This window comes from Ictidomys tridecemlineatus, chromosome 14, assembly GCF_052094955.1.
Source record: "Ictidomys tridecemlineatus isolate mIctTri1 chromosome 14, mIctTri1.hap1, whole genome shotgun sequence".
In the NCBI taxonomy this organism is placed as follows: Eukaryota; Metazoa; Chordata; class Mammalia; order Rodentia; family Sciuridae; genus Ictidomys; species Ictidomys tridecemlineatus.
In genome coordinates this window covers 48819963-48839691 of record NC_135490.1, presented here as the reverse complement: position 1 = coordinate 48839691, position 19729 = coordinate 48819963, and the positions used below count along the sequence as shown (strand labels likewise).

The following is a 19729-nucleotide window of genomic DNA, read 5'->3' as shown; positions in this document are numbered from 1 at the left end:
TTTTTGTAGATTGTGGTATTGTGGATTGAGCCAGAGGTACTGTTCCACTTAGCTACTTACCTGGCACTTTATTATTTTTTTATCTTCAGAGAGTTGCTGAAATTTATATATAAAATTTTAGCTTCCTGTTCAATGACAACTTCCCCCTTTCCCAGTATTATCAGTTACATTTTTGCAGTATTATCAGTTACTTTACCCATATTATATTTCAAATAAACATGATATTTTCAATTGTTATACCAAAAACTGAATGAGACTTTAAAGTAGTTTTTTCTCTCTGGGTGCGATGATACATGCATATTAATTCCAGAGACTCAAGTGGCTATGTCAGTAAGATTGCAATTTCAAGGTAAACATCAGGAACTTAGGTAGACTAATTAGACAATTAGAAAAACCTGTCTCAAAATTTTAAAACATGGCTGGGTGTGTAACCCAGAATTAACATGCTGCTGTTTCAAATCCCCAATACTATAGAAAAAATCAAAAGCAAAATTTTTGTTGTTGTTGTTTATGAGCATTTTACATGATTGAAAAATAAAGAAGAATCACATGACCTTGGAAAAATCATGTGTTTCTATACTTCCTTTGTGTTTCCAAAGGCAGACAACCTGTCAGAGTGTCTTTATGCTCAGATTTCCTTTTGTGGAATGTATATGAGCGCATTCTCATTTACTCTATTTTTAGGAACCATGTGTCCTCTCTATAAATCAGAAAGTACCTATACAGGAGAAAAAAATCAGGTTCACTGAACATAAGTGAGGAAGCCTAGAAGTGGATACCCACTCGGGCAGACTTCACACCAGATGGTCAAAACTTGCTTCTCTTTACTGAATATGTGTAGATTGGACAATGCTTATATGAGGGGTCCTGATTGGACACAACTTGTGTCTTCATATGCTCAATCTGAACCTCAGTGAGATTTTTGAGAGTCAGGAGATAACCTCAAATCCAAAAATAAATGATGTCACAATTGTAGGGTCTTGTCTGTACATTTATTTATTTTCTTTTGAGGATCTAGGAATTGAAATCCAGATCCTCAGGCTGCAGCGAAATTAAGGCAAGGTATCCTTGGAGAAGTAAAATCCAGCCAACCCAGAAAAACATTTGCATTTAAACTTGTATATGAGGCATTTTGAATTTGTAGATTATATATGTTAATATATTATTTATGGATGGAAATAATACAGTGACAATCCTGTAAAATTTCAATTAACTTCTCTTGTATGGAAACAGATTGAACATTAAAATTATATGAGGTGGAAAGATAATTATTTTTTTTAGAATTTATATAAAAATAGTAAAATTAAATTTTATAGTATAACCCTTAATTTCCACTATGTGAAAATTACCATTATGTATTTAAAATATTACTAATAAAGTATATGTTTTTTTGGAACAGAACCCTCAAAACTATGTCAAGACTCCAGAAAATCTAAGTTCACAGAACCATACTTGAGAGTTATGCTTGTCCTGAGTTCAGGAAGATGAAGGACATGATCACTTCTTTTTATGCTACAGGTGAAAGATACATTTACTTTTTTAAGAATATTTCTCCTGACATATAAAAAACTAGAGGGAAACTGCCCTGAGCCAGGGCAAGAAGATTTAACCAGAAAGTAAGTGTATGGTGTGTGTGTGTGTGTGTGTGTGTGTGTGTGTGTGTGTGTGTGTGTGTAATATATATATATGTTTTTCTCCAGATCCAAAGATTTGAGTCTATTATTTAAATTGATTAATGGTATATTCCTTATTTTACCACATGGCCTTAGACCCAATGGCCTGTCTATAACATTTTCTTTTGCTTCCTTGGATGAAAGCCCCTTAAGAAAGTGGACTTGAAATGAAGATGAATTGTGTTGATATCATGATCTCATACACCTGTAATCCCTACCTATCTGTAAATCTGGCTTCATTACCATGGATATGGCTAAGTAGTACAGTATCCCTGAGTTCACCTAACTTTAGCAAAATAAAAATAATGAAGAAAGTAAAAATAAAAGAATGTCAAAATGAAAATTAGCTAGCTCAAAAGGAAATTAGGTACCACAATGACAAAATGACAGCTCCTCTCCTGCAGGTAAATGGACCTTGGAGATTTGATTTTGATTAATTATTCCACTTGTTAATCTCCAGCCACTGGTAAGACACTGGGCTGCAGGAACACACCTGCCACGTAGTATTTTATGCAGATTCTGAGAATGCCCTTTGAGCTTAAGGAAGGCAGCAAAGAGTCTCTGCCACTGACATGTCCCCCACCTAGTTGGCAACTTAGTACATAGTGGCCCAGTGGAGGACTTAAGCCTGCAGACTCCAGAGACTGCCCAGAGTCCGAATCTGCTAGCTCCTGTTTTCAACACAGCCAGTCTTGTTGTTCCAATAGTCTTCCTCCCCCAGCCTCCTTGATAGGCCAATGCACACTCACCATTGCCTGGTTCTCAGGAGTAGGGCTACTTGGGATCCTCAGTTCCTGCACAGAAGAACAACCTGTGACTCTGAAGTGTGAGACTACAGATGGCAAAAATGGAGGACTCGGGAGATAAGAAGTGAAAGCCCACCCTTCTACTTCCTGATGACACACATGATTGGACGGTTCCCACAAAATACTCTTGATTAGAAGGGGCTTCAGATCATGAACATTGAATCTGAGAGAAGTGAGCCCTTTTTTTGAGTGACAGGGAATATTATCCAATCCAGACATGAATAAGAGCTAGAATCTCAGGTCGTTGAGTGCTGTTTTTTGTTGTTGTTGTTGTTGTTGTTGTTTGTTTGTTTGTTTGTTTTTAATCTGAGAAATTTAGCCCAGAGTCTCAGGCTGCTGTTATTTTAAGGCAAGGTTGTTTTCCCATAAGTGGGAACTAACCCAACCAGCAGAACATTTTCATTTAAACTTACATATAAAATCATTTCAGTTTATGGATTATATATGCTTGTATATTATTCAGGAATTAATATAAAATAATGACAATTATTAACAAAACTTATTTATTTATTTATTGATCTCTGTTCTTTTTAGGTGACAGATTAAATTTTGAACTGGGAAGTAAAAATGCCCAAAAAAACAACACATAAGGGGCTGGGATTGTGGCTCACCAGTACAGTGCTCACCTCCCATGTGCAAGATCCTGGGTTCAATCCTCAGTACCACATAAAAATAAATAAGTGAAATAAAGGTATTGTGTCCAGCTACAGCTAAAAAAATACATAAAAAAAACAAAGTATAAGGTGAGAAACCAGCCTCTACCTCAGAGCAAAGACTGTCCAAGGAAGGGGGCATGACTCTTGTCCTTGGAAAGACACACAGAGCACTCCTAGGCTCATACCCACCCTGCTGAGTTGTTTATCTACAAATAACAGAACTGCTGAGCCTGGTGTCCCAGACTCAGTCAGGCTAGGTAGGGATCCATAGCAACCCCCTAGCAACCACCAATCAGCATGAGACAGGGAAAATTCCTGGGATTTCAAATGACCCTTTCAGTAGTTTATGGTGGTTGATAACATTTTGGGAAACCATATAGTTCAGAATATATTCCCCTCATGGCCTAAGCCAATCTGTTCAAATGAATTCCCATGTTGTACTAACCAATCATGCTTACCCAACTTGTTCCCACCAGTGAATGTGCTAATCATGTTTTAGAGTTGTTTATGATTTTCCCAAGGTGTGTGATGATTTGCTAAGAGATGCTATGATGTATGTGGGGTACCAGCCTTCCACAAAGAGTGTACAAAACTGCTGAAAACCCCGGGCTCAAGGCTTCTAAGCCACCAGTTGCTGTGTGTGTGGAGGACTGAGCTAGCTTGCAATAATCACCTCTTTGGTGATTACATCGATCTTGGTCTCTGGTGGTCTTTCAGGGGTCCCACATTTGAGCATAACAGTCTCTCCTGAAACCCATGGGAAAAGAAGACAGCACTCCAATTCTCTAGGACTGTAGTTTTATAGCACAAAACGGTGCAAAAGGGGGGTGTCTTGAGAACTTACACGAATAAGGATTTTCACAAGCATAATACAAAGGCAGGTAGTAGGTTAATGGTCTAAATGGTTCAGCACTTAGGGAGTAAACTTAGATCACAACATCAGAATTTATGATGCACCACTAAAGTTTCAGAGTGAGTTGTCATTTGGTCAGGGAAAACCACACATGGGTGAGTTCAAGGCACTGGAAGGCATTGCAAACAAGGTTACAAATCACAGTAATTTATAATGAAGCAGAAATTAAGTTTTCATGCCTTTGTGATGAGATGGCTTCCAATCTTAAAAGGAAATTAGGCTGGATTTTTCACTTGCTATAACCATAGATTTTAAAGTGTATGTTTTATACTTTAACAAGCATGAGAATTAAATTATTAATATTAATTACTACTAATTTTTTAAAAGACTGAATTAAATAGGAAATTAGGTATTTGTTATTAAATGCATAAAAATTTTGATTAATATATTGACAATATAAATATGGAAAATTTTGACAATGATAAAAAGACATTTAATATAAGAGATTCAATATTATAAGTCCCTCATGTTCAGAGTGTCAGTCCTTCAATGATTTTTTCATTTTTTTGGGTCATTTTGAATTACACTTCTGCAAATGTTTGTTAAGTATACAAATTTAAGATTTTGTATTCTGTAAAGTCAGAAAAATGGCAGATTTGAGATCCTGTCAGGATTTTAAACTTCTAAGCCATGTGGGGCATCTTAGCACTTTTTTTTTCATATTTGCACACAGTCCAATTCTAGAGAGGAATGAGTTGGAGACATAGTCTACTGTCCTGAGAGAAGAGAAATTGCCTTAGGCTATTTCTAAAGCTTTCAACTTTTCTAACTTTTCAGAATTTTTGGTGATTTGAAAAAATTTTTTATTTTAAGAAATGAATTGTTTGAAATTAATTATTTATCTTTCCTGCATTATTTTTCACTTTCACTGATTTTTTTAGAAGAACTAACAGAATAGAATTCCAAAAGTGTTCCATGTAAATTTAAAGGTATGTTTCTAATGATCAATATAGAAAGTAGAAGCAAAACATCATCTAGTTTGGTGGTTCTGCCTCACACTAGAGAGTTACTTATTTATTTCTGCCATTATTCACTAGGTTCCTGAGGTTGCAGAAATCACCAACCAACACAGAGAAAAGTCTTTTTAGTTTGTTTCTCACAACCAATTCAAGCTAAAATACACTAGTATCATTGTAGTTTCAGACCAAAATGTGTTTCTAAATTATAAAATATGTATACATAAATATATAAATAAATATAAAATAAAATATAATATTAGAGATAATCATTTTGTTAATATTTCCCTTTAGAAACAGTTCTGGGAACAAAGTGTCACAAATAAGACATAAATCCTACATTGCTACACAGAGTAATTAAGGCACATACTAAGAGCTTGGTATAAAACATAGAGACATAAATAACTAGAGAACACCATAGAGAATTATACCAGTGCTAAGCAGCAAATTCATAGTCTTTAAGTACATGAAGAGACAAGTTATCATAGCAAATTTTATAACTCAGTTGCTGCTAATATAGAGATAATATTTTCTGCATTTAGTACCTTCTTTGCAGATATATGAATTACATTTAATCCCAACCAGTAAAATGCAGAAATAGTGTAAAATTATTCACCATGAGTAAAACTACTTAAAGAGAGAACCAAAACTTCCATTCCTGCCCAAATGTTTATTCCTGACAAAAAGACTGCTTCTTTTGAACCATTTCTGTGGATGATTTTTTATAATAAATATTTTGGTGATTTTTTTGCATATTACTTAATATAATAGCTTCACATTTTCTCTTTTGTCCTATTTTACTACCTATATTCTGAAAGAAAAATATTCTAACTCCTAAACTACCTTGATATTTGAGCTATCTTTTAATTTTTAAGCTTATATCATTTGTATAATGAATACTGTGCTTTCAGTAAATAATGACTATTTTTATGTACCTGGCTCATTTACAGGAGTTTTGTTGTGTTCTTTGGTTTTATTTACATTGAAGTTTAAAAAAAGGTTAATTTTAAACCAAATCACAAAGAAAAGACCACCAACTCCAATTTTAAATCAAATTAAATCAAGATTGTATTGTGTACACAAAAGCTGGCCAGGACTGTCTCTTACAAGATTCCATGCTAGAGATCATCCTGCTGATCTTCAGGAAAAAGTTTTTAAAGCACAAAAAGTTACAAAGGAGGTAGGTGTATAGGGTACTTACAGCTAACAAGATTTTGACAATCATAATACAAAGGCAGATAGCAGGTTAAGGATCTACATGGCTAACATTTCAGGGGAAAGAATAAATTCAGCTCCAGACATTAGAATTTATAAGTTGCCACTGAGATTTAGAGATTTGTTATTTGGTAAGCAGGAGCCAGGATTAATGAGGCACCAGTAAGGTTTTAGAGAGGGTTGTTATCTGGTAAGGGATACCCAGGCATAGGTGAATTCAAAACACAGGTAGAAATTTCAAGCAAGTTTAAAACATCAAAATATTGTCAGGCCAAAGAGAAATTTAAGTTTTCTTACAGAAAACAGAAATAAACTTTTTACCTCTGAAAGCACTAAGAGAAGATTTTATTTTTTGTATTTTTTCACATCTAATGGCTTCTGGCATTCCTTTGTTTGTGAGCATAAATGCTTTCCTTTTGTGTTTATGGGGCTTCCAAAACAACAAATATATATATATATAAGCCCTTCTCATAGGGAAGATGTTTTTAGCATAGCAAGTAACTACCCTTTAACCCACAGGGTCTGACAACCATATTATAGGATATGAAAGACCCTCAAATATGCTTGTTCTTCCAACCATTGTTCGCAAAGATTGACAAAAGTCAATTCATTGCACAGAATGAGTGAGGTGGGTCTCTGCTCTGCAGTCAAGAACAGGAGGTAAAAGAGCCCCCAAAGTGAGTTTAGACAGGGCTTTACATGACATACTTGACAAAATCCTAAAAACAAAAGAAAACATAAATTCAGAGAGAACCATACCCATATAATTTCGTTTGACAAAATCAAATTCATAAGAGGAACAGAGGACAGAGGCAAATCTAAAGGAATTTAACTATATTTTCTTTTTCTAAATTGCTATTAATGTCTCCCACAATTATAGAGTTCTGGATCTCCTCAGTTCTACTTTCTCATTACCTTCAACCTACAATACATGAGGCACACTGAATTTACCCTGCTCATGTACTTATCACTTATTTTTTTCTATAGAAATGAATATGAATATGAATATATTTTTCATACATTTCCAAGATTCTACCCTGAAAATTTCTGTGATATCATTTCCCTGAAATGCATTTTCATTATTTCATGTCAGTTCATCTAAGTATTCCATATCATGCGTTGGAAAAGATGAGACAACTCTAAGTCCCTTCTTATAATTAAATGTCAACCTCAGTACCTCCACAGAACTTAAGTCTCATTCACCTTTCTCATTCATAGTGCTTTATTTTTTAAGTAGGTAGCAGAAATTTTATTTTTAAGAAGAGTAAGTCATTTTTAGCCATTCAGTGTACTTTAGAGGATCCCAAAAACCTATGGTTGTGGTTCTTAAACAACCTTACCACTGAAAGATCTAGATTACACTCCAGGTTGGACACTGATACTATGCTTCCATGGGAAATGGTTTCTTGGTTGTGAATATTGTCTTTTCCTTTCCCCTATAGTCTTGAAAATGTGTGGATTGTGCAAACTTTTAGAATCACTATTTTCAACACACTTAGCACATTTGATAATAGAAGACATCTAAATTCTGAAAAAAAGAAAAGACTCTTCACCAAGCTCTAAAGAAGTGATAAAATAATCTCTGGAAAAAATAACAGTCATCCATTAGATTATTTTAAAAAAATACTAAGAATAAGTTTAGATAGTAATACATTACTCTACTAGGAAAAGTGATATAAATGCGATTTTAATTTTTAAAGTTGTTTCTGATTACTACAAAGAGAGTATAAAAAGCTGGGTACATGAGCTAGAGTTGTGTCTCAGTGGTAGACTACTTTGCTAGCATGTGCAAAGCACTGAGTTTGATTCTCAGCAATACATATAAAGATTTTTTTATTTTTTAAATAAATGACAGCAGAATGCATCACAATTCTTATTACACATATAGAACAATTTTTCATACCTCTGTTTGTATATAAAGTATGTTCACATCAATTCCTGTCTTCATAAATGTACTTTATTTTTTTAAAGAGAGAGAGAGAGAGAGAGAGAGAGAGAGAGAGAGAGAGAGAATTTTAATATTTTTATTTTTTAGTGTTCGGCGGACACAACATCTTTGTTTGTGTGTGGTGCTGAGGATCAAACCCCAGCCGCACGCATGCCAGGCGAGCACACTACCACTTGAGCCACATCCCCGGCCCCATACATGTACTTTAGATAATAATGTCTATCACATTCCACAATCCTTGCTAATCTTTACTCAACACTCCTACACTGGCTACTTCACATAAACTGCCTCAAGGATTTAATGCAGTAATCAAATAGATATTCTTCAGCCTATGCAGTGCTGTTGGAATAGCTATTATAAAAATATAAAATTGTCATGTATGGTGGCAGATGCCTGAAATTCTAGAAGCTATGGAAAATGACACAGGAGAATTGTTAGTTCAAAGACAGCCTCATTAACATAACAAAGCTACAAACAACTTAATGAGAGCCTATCTCAAAATATAACATAAAAAAGAATGTGGATGTATCTCAGTGGTATGCACCCCTGGGTTCAATACTCAGCACCAAACCATACAAAACCAAGCAAATGTCTCATATTAATAGGAATTCCAGGGTACACAAATATGTAAAAATGTTGGTGACATTTTTAAATAAATTTAATAAATATATTTTAAATAAATTTAATAAATATATTTTATAAAAGGGTTAAGGTTCTTTAAAAGCCCGAAATAAAAATGCCACATAATCCACTAGTAATAATTTGGGGTAGCAGTGCAAGGTTGTACATGCCTGTACTCCCAGTGGCTTAGGAGGATGAGAGGTAGATAACTAGAGGTTTATTCTCAAATTAAAGACAAGCCTCAAGAACTTGGCAAGGTCCTAAAAAACTCAGTAAAACTTTCTCTCAAAAATAAATAAATAAATAAAAGTTTTGGAGACTGGGTATGTAGCACACTGGTAAAGTGCCATGGGGTTAATTTCCGTTATTTAAATAAATAAAAAGATATAAATAATAATTCTTGGTTAAAAAATGCCATACAATCCAGTAATAATAACTCTGGGTATATATGTAAAAAATTTGGAATCCTTTTGCTAAATATTGCCACACGTCTATTTTTATTGTACCTTTATTCACAGTATCTAATTAAAGAAAACAAATGAAGTACCTTTTAGATAGAAAGTATATCAGAAAATGCCTTCCAACTGCAAAGCATCTAATTACTCTATCGCTTCAGAAGCTACACACTTAAAATTCAAACTGGTCCCTAGAAGGCAAGACTCAGAGAGTGGTGTTTTCTAAATACTCCAAAAAATTTGGAATCTCTGGGAACCTTGTTTCAGATATTCTAAAACTCAGAACTAGGTCATATGGGGGGTCAGAATGAGAACACAACACACAGTAAACTCTTTAATGGGGAATCTGAACTCAGACACTGTCATAACCAAAAGCAGTGTTGGAGATAAAAAATAGATTCTGTTTCACTGATTTCTGGGTTATGGATTCAAATCAAATATATATTAGAAAAAAGTTAAAGCTACTGGTTAAAATCTACATAAAACAGTATTAAATATACCAGGGGCTGGGTGTGTTGGTGCAAGCCTGTAATCCCAGTTGCTGAAGAGGCTGAGGAAGAAGTATCAAAAGTTCAAAGCCAGCCTTAGCAGAAGCGAGGTGCTAAGAAACTCAGTGAGATCCTGTCTCTAAATAAAGTTAAAAAAAATCCTGGGGATTTGTCTTAGTAGTCAAGTGTTTGTGAGTTCAATCTCCAATATTCCCCATAAAAAAAGTACCAGGGGGCTAGGGCTGGAGCTCAGTGGAGCTCAATTGTCTGGCACATGTGAGGCACTGGAATCAATTCTCAGCTCCACATATAAGTAAATGAAATATAAGGTCTATCAACAACTTTTATATATAGTACTAAGATATTGACATGGACTTTGATCTAATTTGCTATGTACTTTAGCCCTTAAGATTAAAGTTGGCCAGGCATGGTGGTGCATGCTTGTAATATCAGCTGTTTACAAGACTGAGACATTAAGGATCATGAATTCAAAACCAGTCTCATCAATGGTGAGGCACTAAGCAACTCAGTGAAACCCTGTCTCTAAGTAAAATACAAAATAGGGGTAGGGATATGGCTCAATGGTAGAGTGCCCCTGAATTCAATCTGTGGTCTCCCCCCCAAAAAATAAAAGGGGCTGAGTAAATAGCTCAGCTTGTAGAGTGCTTGCTTTCTAAGCATGAGGCCCTGGGGTCAATCCCCAGTACTGAGAGAGAGAGAGAGAGAGAGAGAGAGAGAGAGAGAGAGAGAGAGAGAGAGAGAGAGAGATTGATTTAACTTGCATGTAATTTAAATTCAAGTTAGTCCCACTTTTATTTTTTCCTGCCACACCAGAATAAAAGAATTTCCTGAAATGTTTGGAACGTTTCTGTTGGTTATTTATTAACTTATTTATTATTTACTTATTTTTATGTGATGCTGAGGATCGAACCCAGGACCTTGCACATGCTAGGTGAGTGCTCTGTCACTGAGCCACAACCTCAGCCCCTTCTGTGGGTTATTTTAATGAAATGATCTGACCATAAATAAGTAAATAAACAAATTAATTAATAAATGAATAAATCCTCAATTGATGACCCATTACATTTTTAAAAATCCTTAAATGGGACACATAAACCTCATTTAGGATTCATTCTTTTTTAATGTCACCTAATTTTATTCTGCTTTTTTCTCATGTGAAAATCTCAGATGATAAATTAAAATCTTTTAAAAATGCCCTCCAGTTCTTGAAGAAAAACATTGTAAATGATGCATACATTTGAAATAAAACATGGGAAAATAATGATTAATAATGCTGAAAGTGCAGTTTTGAGATGAACCAAAATTTCTCAGTTTGCCAATTGAATCTGTGTGCTTGTCTCATAAATTTTGAAGAAAAAAATCTATTTAAGCAAGAAGAAATAGAATGACTACCATGTGGTATGAGGAATGATACCAGAAAAAAAATTATTTTTGTGTGCCATCTTAGAAGTTTACTGATGGTTTTGGGCAGAACAAGGAGCATAATGCATTTAGAATAGGCTTTGGAAAAGGCATCCTGACTACCATATGGGTTCACTTTTATTCTTTCTGTGACCCATCTTTTTTTTTTTCAAATTCAATCAGGAATCACCACAGGGACTAAGGACTTTGTAGAAGGTGTTCCCACAAGTGGGCTTCAAGGTCTTTTACATTTCAAATAGGCCTTAATGGTGCTCATTAACATATCTTTCAGTTAGCCACCAGGTGTGTTTGAATGAGGCCCATTATTCCAATTACGTGGTCATTATATCATCAATTCTATTTTATACTCATTCTCTGTGAACAGAGAACCCTAGTTTTGGATATGTGAACAGAGAGCTAGAAAACTAGGGGTTTATTCTGAGACCTATGGAGAGCTGAGCTGAAGTTCTGGATTTCAGACTTTTGTTCTGGATTTGACATACTGCTTCTGCTACATTTAAAAAATCTCAGGACTCATGAAGAGAATGAGTTAAAAGCCAGAATCATCAAATTCAAAAGGACCCTGTCTCTAAATAAAAATATTTCTAAAAAAGGGGGTGGGAATGTCAATCAGTGGATGAACACCTCTGGGTTGAATTTCTGGTACCAAGAAGAAAACAACACACACACACACACACACACACACACAGAGAGAGACACACACTGACACACACAAAATAAATAAATAAACAAACAAAACCCTCATGAGTAACAAGCCCTAAAATCAGCAGCCTCTCTCATGCATGAATACAATAAATGGATTTGTAGTTCTCTCCTGGTAATTATCTCAGTCTTCACTATGCAATCTGGAGACATGCTGGACTCATGGCACATGGAAGCCCACAAAGGGCTTTAGAAAGAAGCTGAAAACACCATACAGTTATGTAACAAAATGCCCAGGTTTTCAACTGCTGATCTAAGCCTCACTAGACTAGTCAGAGGGAGGTGAAGGCTAAGCTACCACAGAGAGACCCTCTGGCCACAAGATTCTGGAGAGGACCAGGAGGAGTCCCTAGCCATGACTCCCAGTTTCCACTATTGCTACTCCTGTCAGCCTTAAGCCACCTTCCTACACAGTCTCAATATAACAAGGCACTTACCATTTCCTGGCTCTCAGGGTTCTCAGCATTCTCCCTGTGGTTTGTTTTCAGATTCTGCACAGCACAGACACCTGGGCTCCGGATCCAGGACAGAAGCCTACAAAAAGATTGAAAAAATGGCGGGCTCCATACGCAAAGGGAAAGGAAGATTGTGGAAGCCCGCCCCCTCATCACCGGCTGCGTGAGGATTGGACAGTTCTCACCTAAGTGATTGATTGGTCAAGGCTTCAGGCCCTGCCTCCAACCTGAGCCAAGTGGGCACACAATCAAAGTCTGAATGACAGGCTGCTCCATTGTCACTGTATAAAGACTACACATCTGGGGCTGGGGGTGTGGCTCAAGGGGTATCTTGCTCGCCTGGCATGAGTGCGGCCCAGGTTCAATCCTCACAACCACATACAAGCAAAGGTTCTATGTCTGCAGAAATTCTCTCTCGCTTTTTAAATTTTTTTTAAAGACTCAAGATCAGGGCTGAGGATATAGCTTAGTCAGTAGAGTGCTTGCTTTGCTTGTATAAGGCCATGGATTCAATCCCCTGCACTACAAGCACACACTCCCTCCAAAAAAATAAATTAAGAACTTTGGGGACTAGGGTTATGGATCTGTGGTAGAGTGCTTCCCTACCATGCGTGAGGTACTGGGTTGAACACCCAGCATCACATTAAAAAGCCAACCAACAAAAAAACTACTAATGGTATTGTGTCCATCTACAACAAAAAATATTCAAGAAAAAAAAGACTGTGAAAAAAAAAAGACTACAGAACCCATAAACACTTTTTATAAATAAAAATATAAAATATGGACTATTGATGTTTTGATGGAGGGGATCTCAAAGTGGTTATACACAAGGTAGGAAATGGATATAGTAAGACATAAGACTGGTGATTGCTGAGTATGTAGATTTTGCTATACAAAAGAAGTATTGGTGGATGATATGGGGGTAGGGAGAAAAAGAGCAATGAAAAAAGAGAAGAAAAACTTGAACAGTAGAGGGATTCAGATGCTACAAGTCTACAATGATAGCGTGAATATAGAGGGTAATGTTCTTGGAAGCAGCAATAAAATTTGAGGGGAAAGAAAACAGTAATTTTTTTGCACAGTTCCCAAGTGAGAGAGCCAGGTGAATGGGTTCTGTGTTCAACTCTTCCCACCTAGGAGTGGAATTTATAGTTCATAGGGTATGTCTCAGTAAGTAGTAAAACACTATTTCTATGTACCTTTACACTTTTTCATGGCTACGAGCTGACTTTGACAATTCCAGTCACATTACATCTTTGTACTTGTTATTAATTAATTAATTAATCCATTACATTATTTATTTGTTTTTTTATTCACTTTTTCTTTAGTTGTCATTGTTCTTACATTACTCGTCATTACATAATTGCATAAATATTCTGAATGTTAACTTTTTGTTAAATATTGTTTTATGTGTTTATTCATACATTTACTTTTCATTAAAATGTTTTTTTCTTAGCCAAGCCTGATTTATATTAGATCTCAATTTTTGTTTATGAATACTAGATAAAATCACAATATTTCAAATAAATCAAGAATTTATCATCTTGGCAGAACCCTAATGACCCACTAAAGTTGACCCAGTATGGGTCAACTAAAAGCTGTGTCAAAACTCCCCTTTTTTCTTATACACACCCTAATAAAGAATTTCTCTCTCACTTTTATATGTTGGAGAACAGACTATCTTTCCAAAGCATCAGTTAACAACCTAGATGTGTTTTCCAACTAGCTCACTATTACTTTTAAATTATTTACATACTTGACACTAAGAGTGTCACTGATTATTTTTTTTATTTTTGTAAGATCTCTCTCATATTACAAATTGAAATCAGATATGCTTTTTTGCTAAGAAACACTCTCAGTCTTTAATAAAATATTCTATAAAGAAAAAGGGTTTTGTTGATTTTCTTACAGCTTCACTAAGTTGCTGAGGCTGCTGACTTTAATGTTTTAAAATATAATGTTATAGTAGTTAGCATTATATATATAAATAATATAAATAATATATATATATAATATATATATATATATATATATAAAAAACCTTCTTCTTTTGCTTCTACCTAATTTCTGCCTCCAAATAAATTACCCCTTACCCTCATGCTACTATTGATCCACCACTAGACGTTTACGATCTGAACACTTGGGCTTGTCATTTTTTTCTTCTCTCCTTCACAACACTTTTTTTCTCTTCCCCTATCTATTCCACCAATACTTTTTCATGAATACTCTCTAATACATACTCAGTATACACCAATCTCACATCCTGACTCATCCGGATCCTGCCTTTTCCATGGATCACTTTGAAATCCCCTCCACTCAGATATCAATAGTCCAGAGTAAGGTCAGGTTAGGGTGTTATATATGCAGGTTTTTAGAAGTCATTTACATAACAATAAGCCTATAAAAAGTGGGATGTATTTTAGCTGAGGTTAAAAAGAAAATCTACAGACTGCACTGTTAAACTGAAGTGCCTAAAATTCACTAATCTCAATAATTTGGAAAAAGAAATTCTATAAAAAGGAGAGTAAAGAAAAGAACATAATACATAAAGTGACAAATTTGAAGACACACCAAGTATATATATCCAAAGAGTGTCATATATTGGTGCTTTCAAAAGACAAATTAATTTGAAATCAATATTGTTAATGTGAGATGTAGTAATCATGTATTAATTATATAAATTGGTAGTATATATGTCTATGTACCAAAGGCATCTCATATGAGTATATGTTGCAAGAAATGAATTCTACAGTATTTTTTTAAATTTTGCTGAAACACTATAAATACCTAAATCTTGGTTTTTGTATTACCAAAATTTGCAAAATTGAATAAAATAGGAATTAAAAAAGCACTTTTATTTACAAATAACTGAGAACTGTATTATCCTAGAAAGACAAAAAATAATAATAAATTTGACCATTGAAATTTAGTTCTGAGTTAGAAAAATGTACTAGTATATATTAATGTTTTTGACCCCAAAATGAAACTAGCAGTTGTTAGTATCCAAGGATCATACTAATGTGATATTAATGACTATGTATTATAGTCATATTTCAGAAAAGCATGAAGTGATTTTATTTTTGCCTTTTTTGGTCTTTTATATTACTGTTTAGCTTTGTCAGTATAGCTTTGAATTCATCCATTTATTTATTTCAAATTTATGTTATCACAAGACTTCAAATTGCATGCATTAAGAATGAAGTGTAAAAACATTTGAAATTAAAATTACAAAACCCTGATAAATTATACTGTACAACATTCTTTGTTTATATATCTATCTATTGTTTATATATTTATCTATTGTGTGATTTGTAAGCAATTAAACAACCAGCCTTGAGATAAGACATTTATGTTCATTTTGTTTCTAGAGCAGATAAGATAGCATTTTGTAGGGAATGCAGTAGAATATATGCCATTAATCTCACCTTCTCAGGAGGCTGAGTCAGAAGAATCACAAGTTGAAGGTCAGCCAGGCAACTTAGTGAGACCCTATCTCAATAGCCAGATATTTTACTTTTTATTTTTTGAGACTTATGAAAGATTTGGCCAATGGCATGAACTCTCAGATCTGCATTTGACAAATGCATGACATTAAATTTATAATACACATTGATGAATACAGGTTAGGATTCATGGATAGTATCCTAAAAAAGGTATTTTTGCTTGTTGCTATAAGGTCTACTATGATCATGTCAGAAATTTATCTAAAAGCCCTCATCATTTCCTATCTAGATCACACATGATTTTACTTTTGCATACAGCATAATTTTTTTGTTATAGAATTAGACTTATTTATGAGGTTTCACATGGTTCATTCCTTTATATCTGCAAAGTGTTTTGGTTTTGCTGCGAGATGTATTATTTTGAAGTTTGGGTTCAGAAATGTAGAAGAAAGAAACATTAGACCATGGAGGGATAGAAGACCAAAACAAACACACAAACAAAAAGCTAAAAGTGGAAAGAAAGAAACAATCTCAGAAACCCATCATATAATTCACCATGTAGACAGGGGTGGGCTTGACAGGAATTCACACTTTTTATCCACATAAAAAATCCATTTAATGAAATCTCATTTCCTTCATTTAAATTATAGATTATTTTTATTAAAGCAATTCCTCTAAATTACCTTATACTAAGGAAGTACTCAATAAATATTTGCATAAATCAGATCTTAAAAGTTTTGTTAATGACTGCATTATAAACAATGATTTAATCCAGCTTCTTATTTTATGGATAATCAAATTGGGTTATAATGGGTGAAATTATTTGCTGATTATATCAATGTTAGAGGGATATTTTAAAAATGGTTACCCAAGTGTCTCACCAGTAATTCAAGTATATATCAACAATTCACCATATATGTTATTAAAATGAGTAGGAATAACATATATATATATATATATATGTTTGTGTGTGTGGTGGTGTGTGTGTGTATTTGACACTATGGATGGGACTCAGGGGAACTTTACCACAGAGCTATATCCCCAGTCTTTTTATCTTAATTTTGAGACAGGGTCTCACTAAGTTGCTAAGGATATCTTTAAATTGCTAATGCTGGCCTCAAACTTGAGATCCTCCTGCTTCAGTCTCCTGAGTCACTGGGATTACAGGCATGTGCCACCATGCCTGGCTAAAATGATATTTTAAAAGGAGAAGAAGCATTTATTTGTGTTCATGTTTCTTCGAAATATAACTTCTTAGAGTTGGTGGCAGCAAATTCAGTCAATTGTCTTTTTTAATGATGGTATTATGCTGGTAACACTATTGCAAATGGCTGATTAAATCTTTCAGTTTTATAGGGAAATTTAGTTCCATTTTACACATCTATAGAATTAAGAAGAAACTCTGCTGATTAAAACTAATTACTTTGTGTCTTTGTTTCAAGATGATATGCTATTTTTTCTTATTCTAACTTTGTCAATAGACAATTTGTTTACTGAATATTTTAACTTCAAAAGTCGGCTTTTTCTTTCAACTTTCTTTTAGGTATGTTATAGAATTAATCAGTTCCAAAAGAAAAATTCAGTCCACTGAATGCAATTTACTATAACAAAACAAAAGCATGACACCAGTTTTCATAAGGAAACAGAGATGATTGAAATATAAAGCATAGTTAATTTAAGGTTAAAATATTTTAAATCAAAATCTGTGTGCTTTACCATATTCAGAGCCTAAAAACAAATACTATTAAATCTGACTTTAATTGAGTTTCTACGGCCAAATTCTTACTTTTGATTGATCCTGGACTTCTATTCACTTTACTCTTCCTGTTCCTCTAGATAAATTTCAGTATTCTTTTCATTTTTTCATCACCATCCCTCTTCCTGAGAAACATGTCCCTCTTCATCCGGAAATATGTCTGTCCTGTTTATTATGTGATCTAATAGGTATTAGAAGGCTGACGATATGTGCCATATGATGATCTCATACCATCTTCCAAATAATTCAACAAATTTATGTCTCAGGGAAAATTAAGAGATCATAATTTCCTGTGTTCATTTCCCTTCTTCAATAACCCAACTCTGAGAGATGATAGCTTAAAAAATCTGGAAAGGCATTATGGCAATGAATGTTTTTCCCCCCAGACATACACTTCAAAAACTCTCAGTGAATATTAGGTCCATAATGTGCAATAAATCATAATCCCTATATCATGAAACACTATAATCTTTAGTCCAGGAAACAAAAATGTAATTTTTAAAAAATTAAATGCAATTATTAACAAGTTAATGATCACCCATGTAAATACACCCAATCCCACCATGAGAAAATCACTAACAATTGTTTACCATTCAGTTCTCTACCATTCAGTACCTTTGCTTTAATCACACATGGTAAATTTTGTCCTTAATTTCATGGGACTCATTCCATTACTTTTAAAAGTTATGTAGAAATGATGTGTATGTTAGCAATGTTCTGTTTATTTAAGTATATTTTGAAACTTACAAAATTTACTCTAATGTATTTTGCAGTGAACGAATATATTTCTGCTTATCAAGTTATTCTAAAACTTGGCTTAAAAGAGTCATCTTTCTTCTGATTTCTGTGGACCAATCTTTAGAAATCTCAGTTGGAAAGCCAGGCTGTGACTGTCATGAGCTTGTTGGATGTCATCTGTATTGTGATCATTTGAAATTTTGACTGAGGTTTGAAGGTACACTTTCAATGTGGATTACTCATGTGTTTGATAAATGAATGCTGGAAAATTTATTGCTCCCTGTTAACATTTCAAAATGGAGATATTTGAGTGTTCTTATACACATGATAGAGGATTTGTCCCTTAGCAAGATACATAAAGATGAAGGCTAAGGTTGCAATCTGTTCAATAACTTAACCTTGAAAGTTATGTATAATCTCTTTGACTTTAATCTGTTCTGTTGGTTACACAGAGGGGACCGCCCAAAGAGATGGAGAAGACCCCATGACCATGGGGACCATGTTAGAAGCTGACTCTCTGCATATTTGCACTTGAGTTTCAGTGATTAATTTTTGTTGTTGTTGACAGTGTTGGTGTGGACAGTATTGCACAAATCTCCTTATATATGCATACAAGAATTTATATTGATTATTTTCCTAAAATGAGATGGTTAGATCATGGAGTATATAACTATTTAACTTTATAAGATGTTGCTTTTGTATTTTCAAAAACTCCCCAAATTATATAGGTTATTACTAGTCCATATGTTCTACAACACTTTGTGGCATAAGTCTTCTTCCTTTATAATAATACTATGTACATAAATGGTATCTCATATCGTCTCCATCAGTTTTTCTCTGGCAATTAATGACTTGAAATAGCTCTTCAAATTTTTTTTAACTACAAGCATTGCCTTGTGTTTATCACTTAATGTCACTTGTCCATTTTATTAGATTTTGTTATTGATTTATAAGTAGGTTTAAATATCATTAATATTTGTCTATTGTCATTTCCATATCTTTTATAATTTCTTCTCCTATTTTTATTGTGTCTTTTCTGTCTTTAAGATGTCTTGATGAACAGAAGTAAATAAAATAATTCATAAATTTCTTATGATCATGGATCTCTCACTAAGAACAGTGCACCAGTTTCCCAAGAATAATTTATTCCCAAATTTATTTATATAATTTTGTGCTGTTCATGTACTCAGTAAAATCCATTAAGGCCATTTAATGACAAGCATTTTCCTCTCTGGAAAAATCTTGTTTTGAAATGTAGATTCTAGTGTCACAGTTTCTACATTTGGATTCAAAACACCTGGAGGTGCTAATAGCCCAGATGGTCTAATATTATTTTTAAAAATGTTTCACTAATTTTTATTTTGAAATAATTTCAGTCATTGGCAAAATTGTAAAATGAATATAAGAAACTTTTTTATGTCCTTGACTCAGATTCAATTAATATTCTGCCTCATTGGATTT

The 19729-nt window shown here is 34.0% G+C and overlaps 1 protein-coding gene across 1 annotated transcript in view; it reads right to left on the bottom strand.

Annotated features, from left to right (window-relative positions):
• Window positions 1–12466, bottom strand: part of LOC144370373 (zinc finger protein 519-like) — a 33130-nt gene extending 20664 nt beyond the window's left edge. Inside the window, exon 1 of the mRNA XM_078031113.1 lies at window positions 12314–12466. Coding sequence (XP_077887239.1) covers window positions 12314–12316 — 3 coding nt within the window. The 5' untranslated portion in view covers window positions 12317–12466. The remainder of the gene's footprint in view (window positions 1–12313) is intronic.
• Between the last annotated feature and the right edge of the window lie 7263 nt (window positions 12467–19729).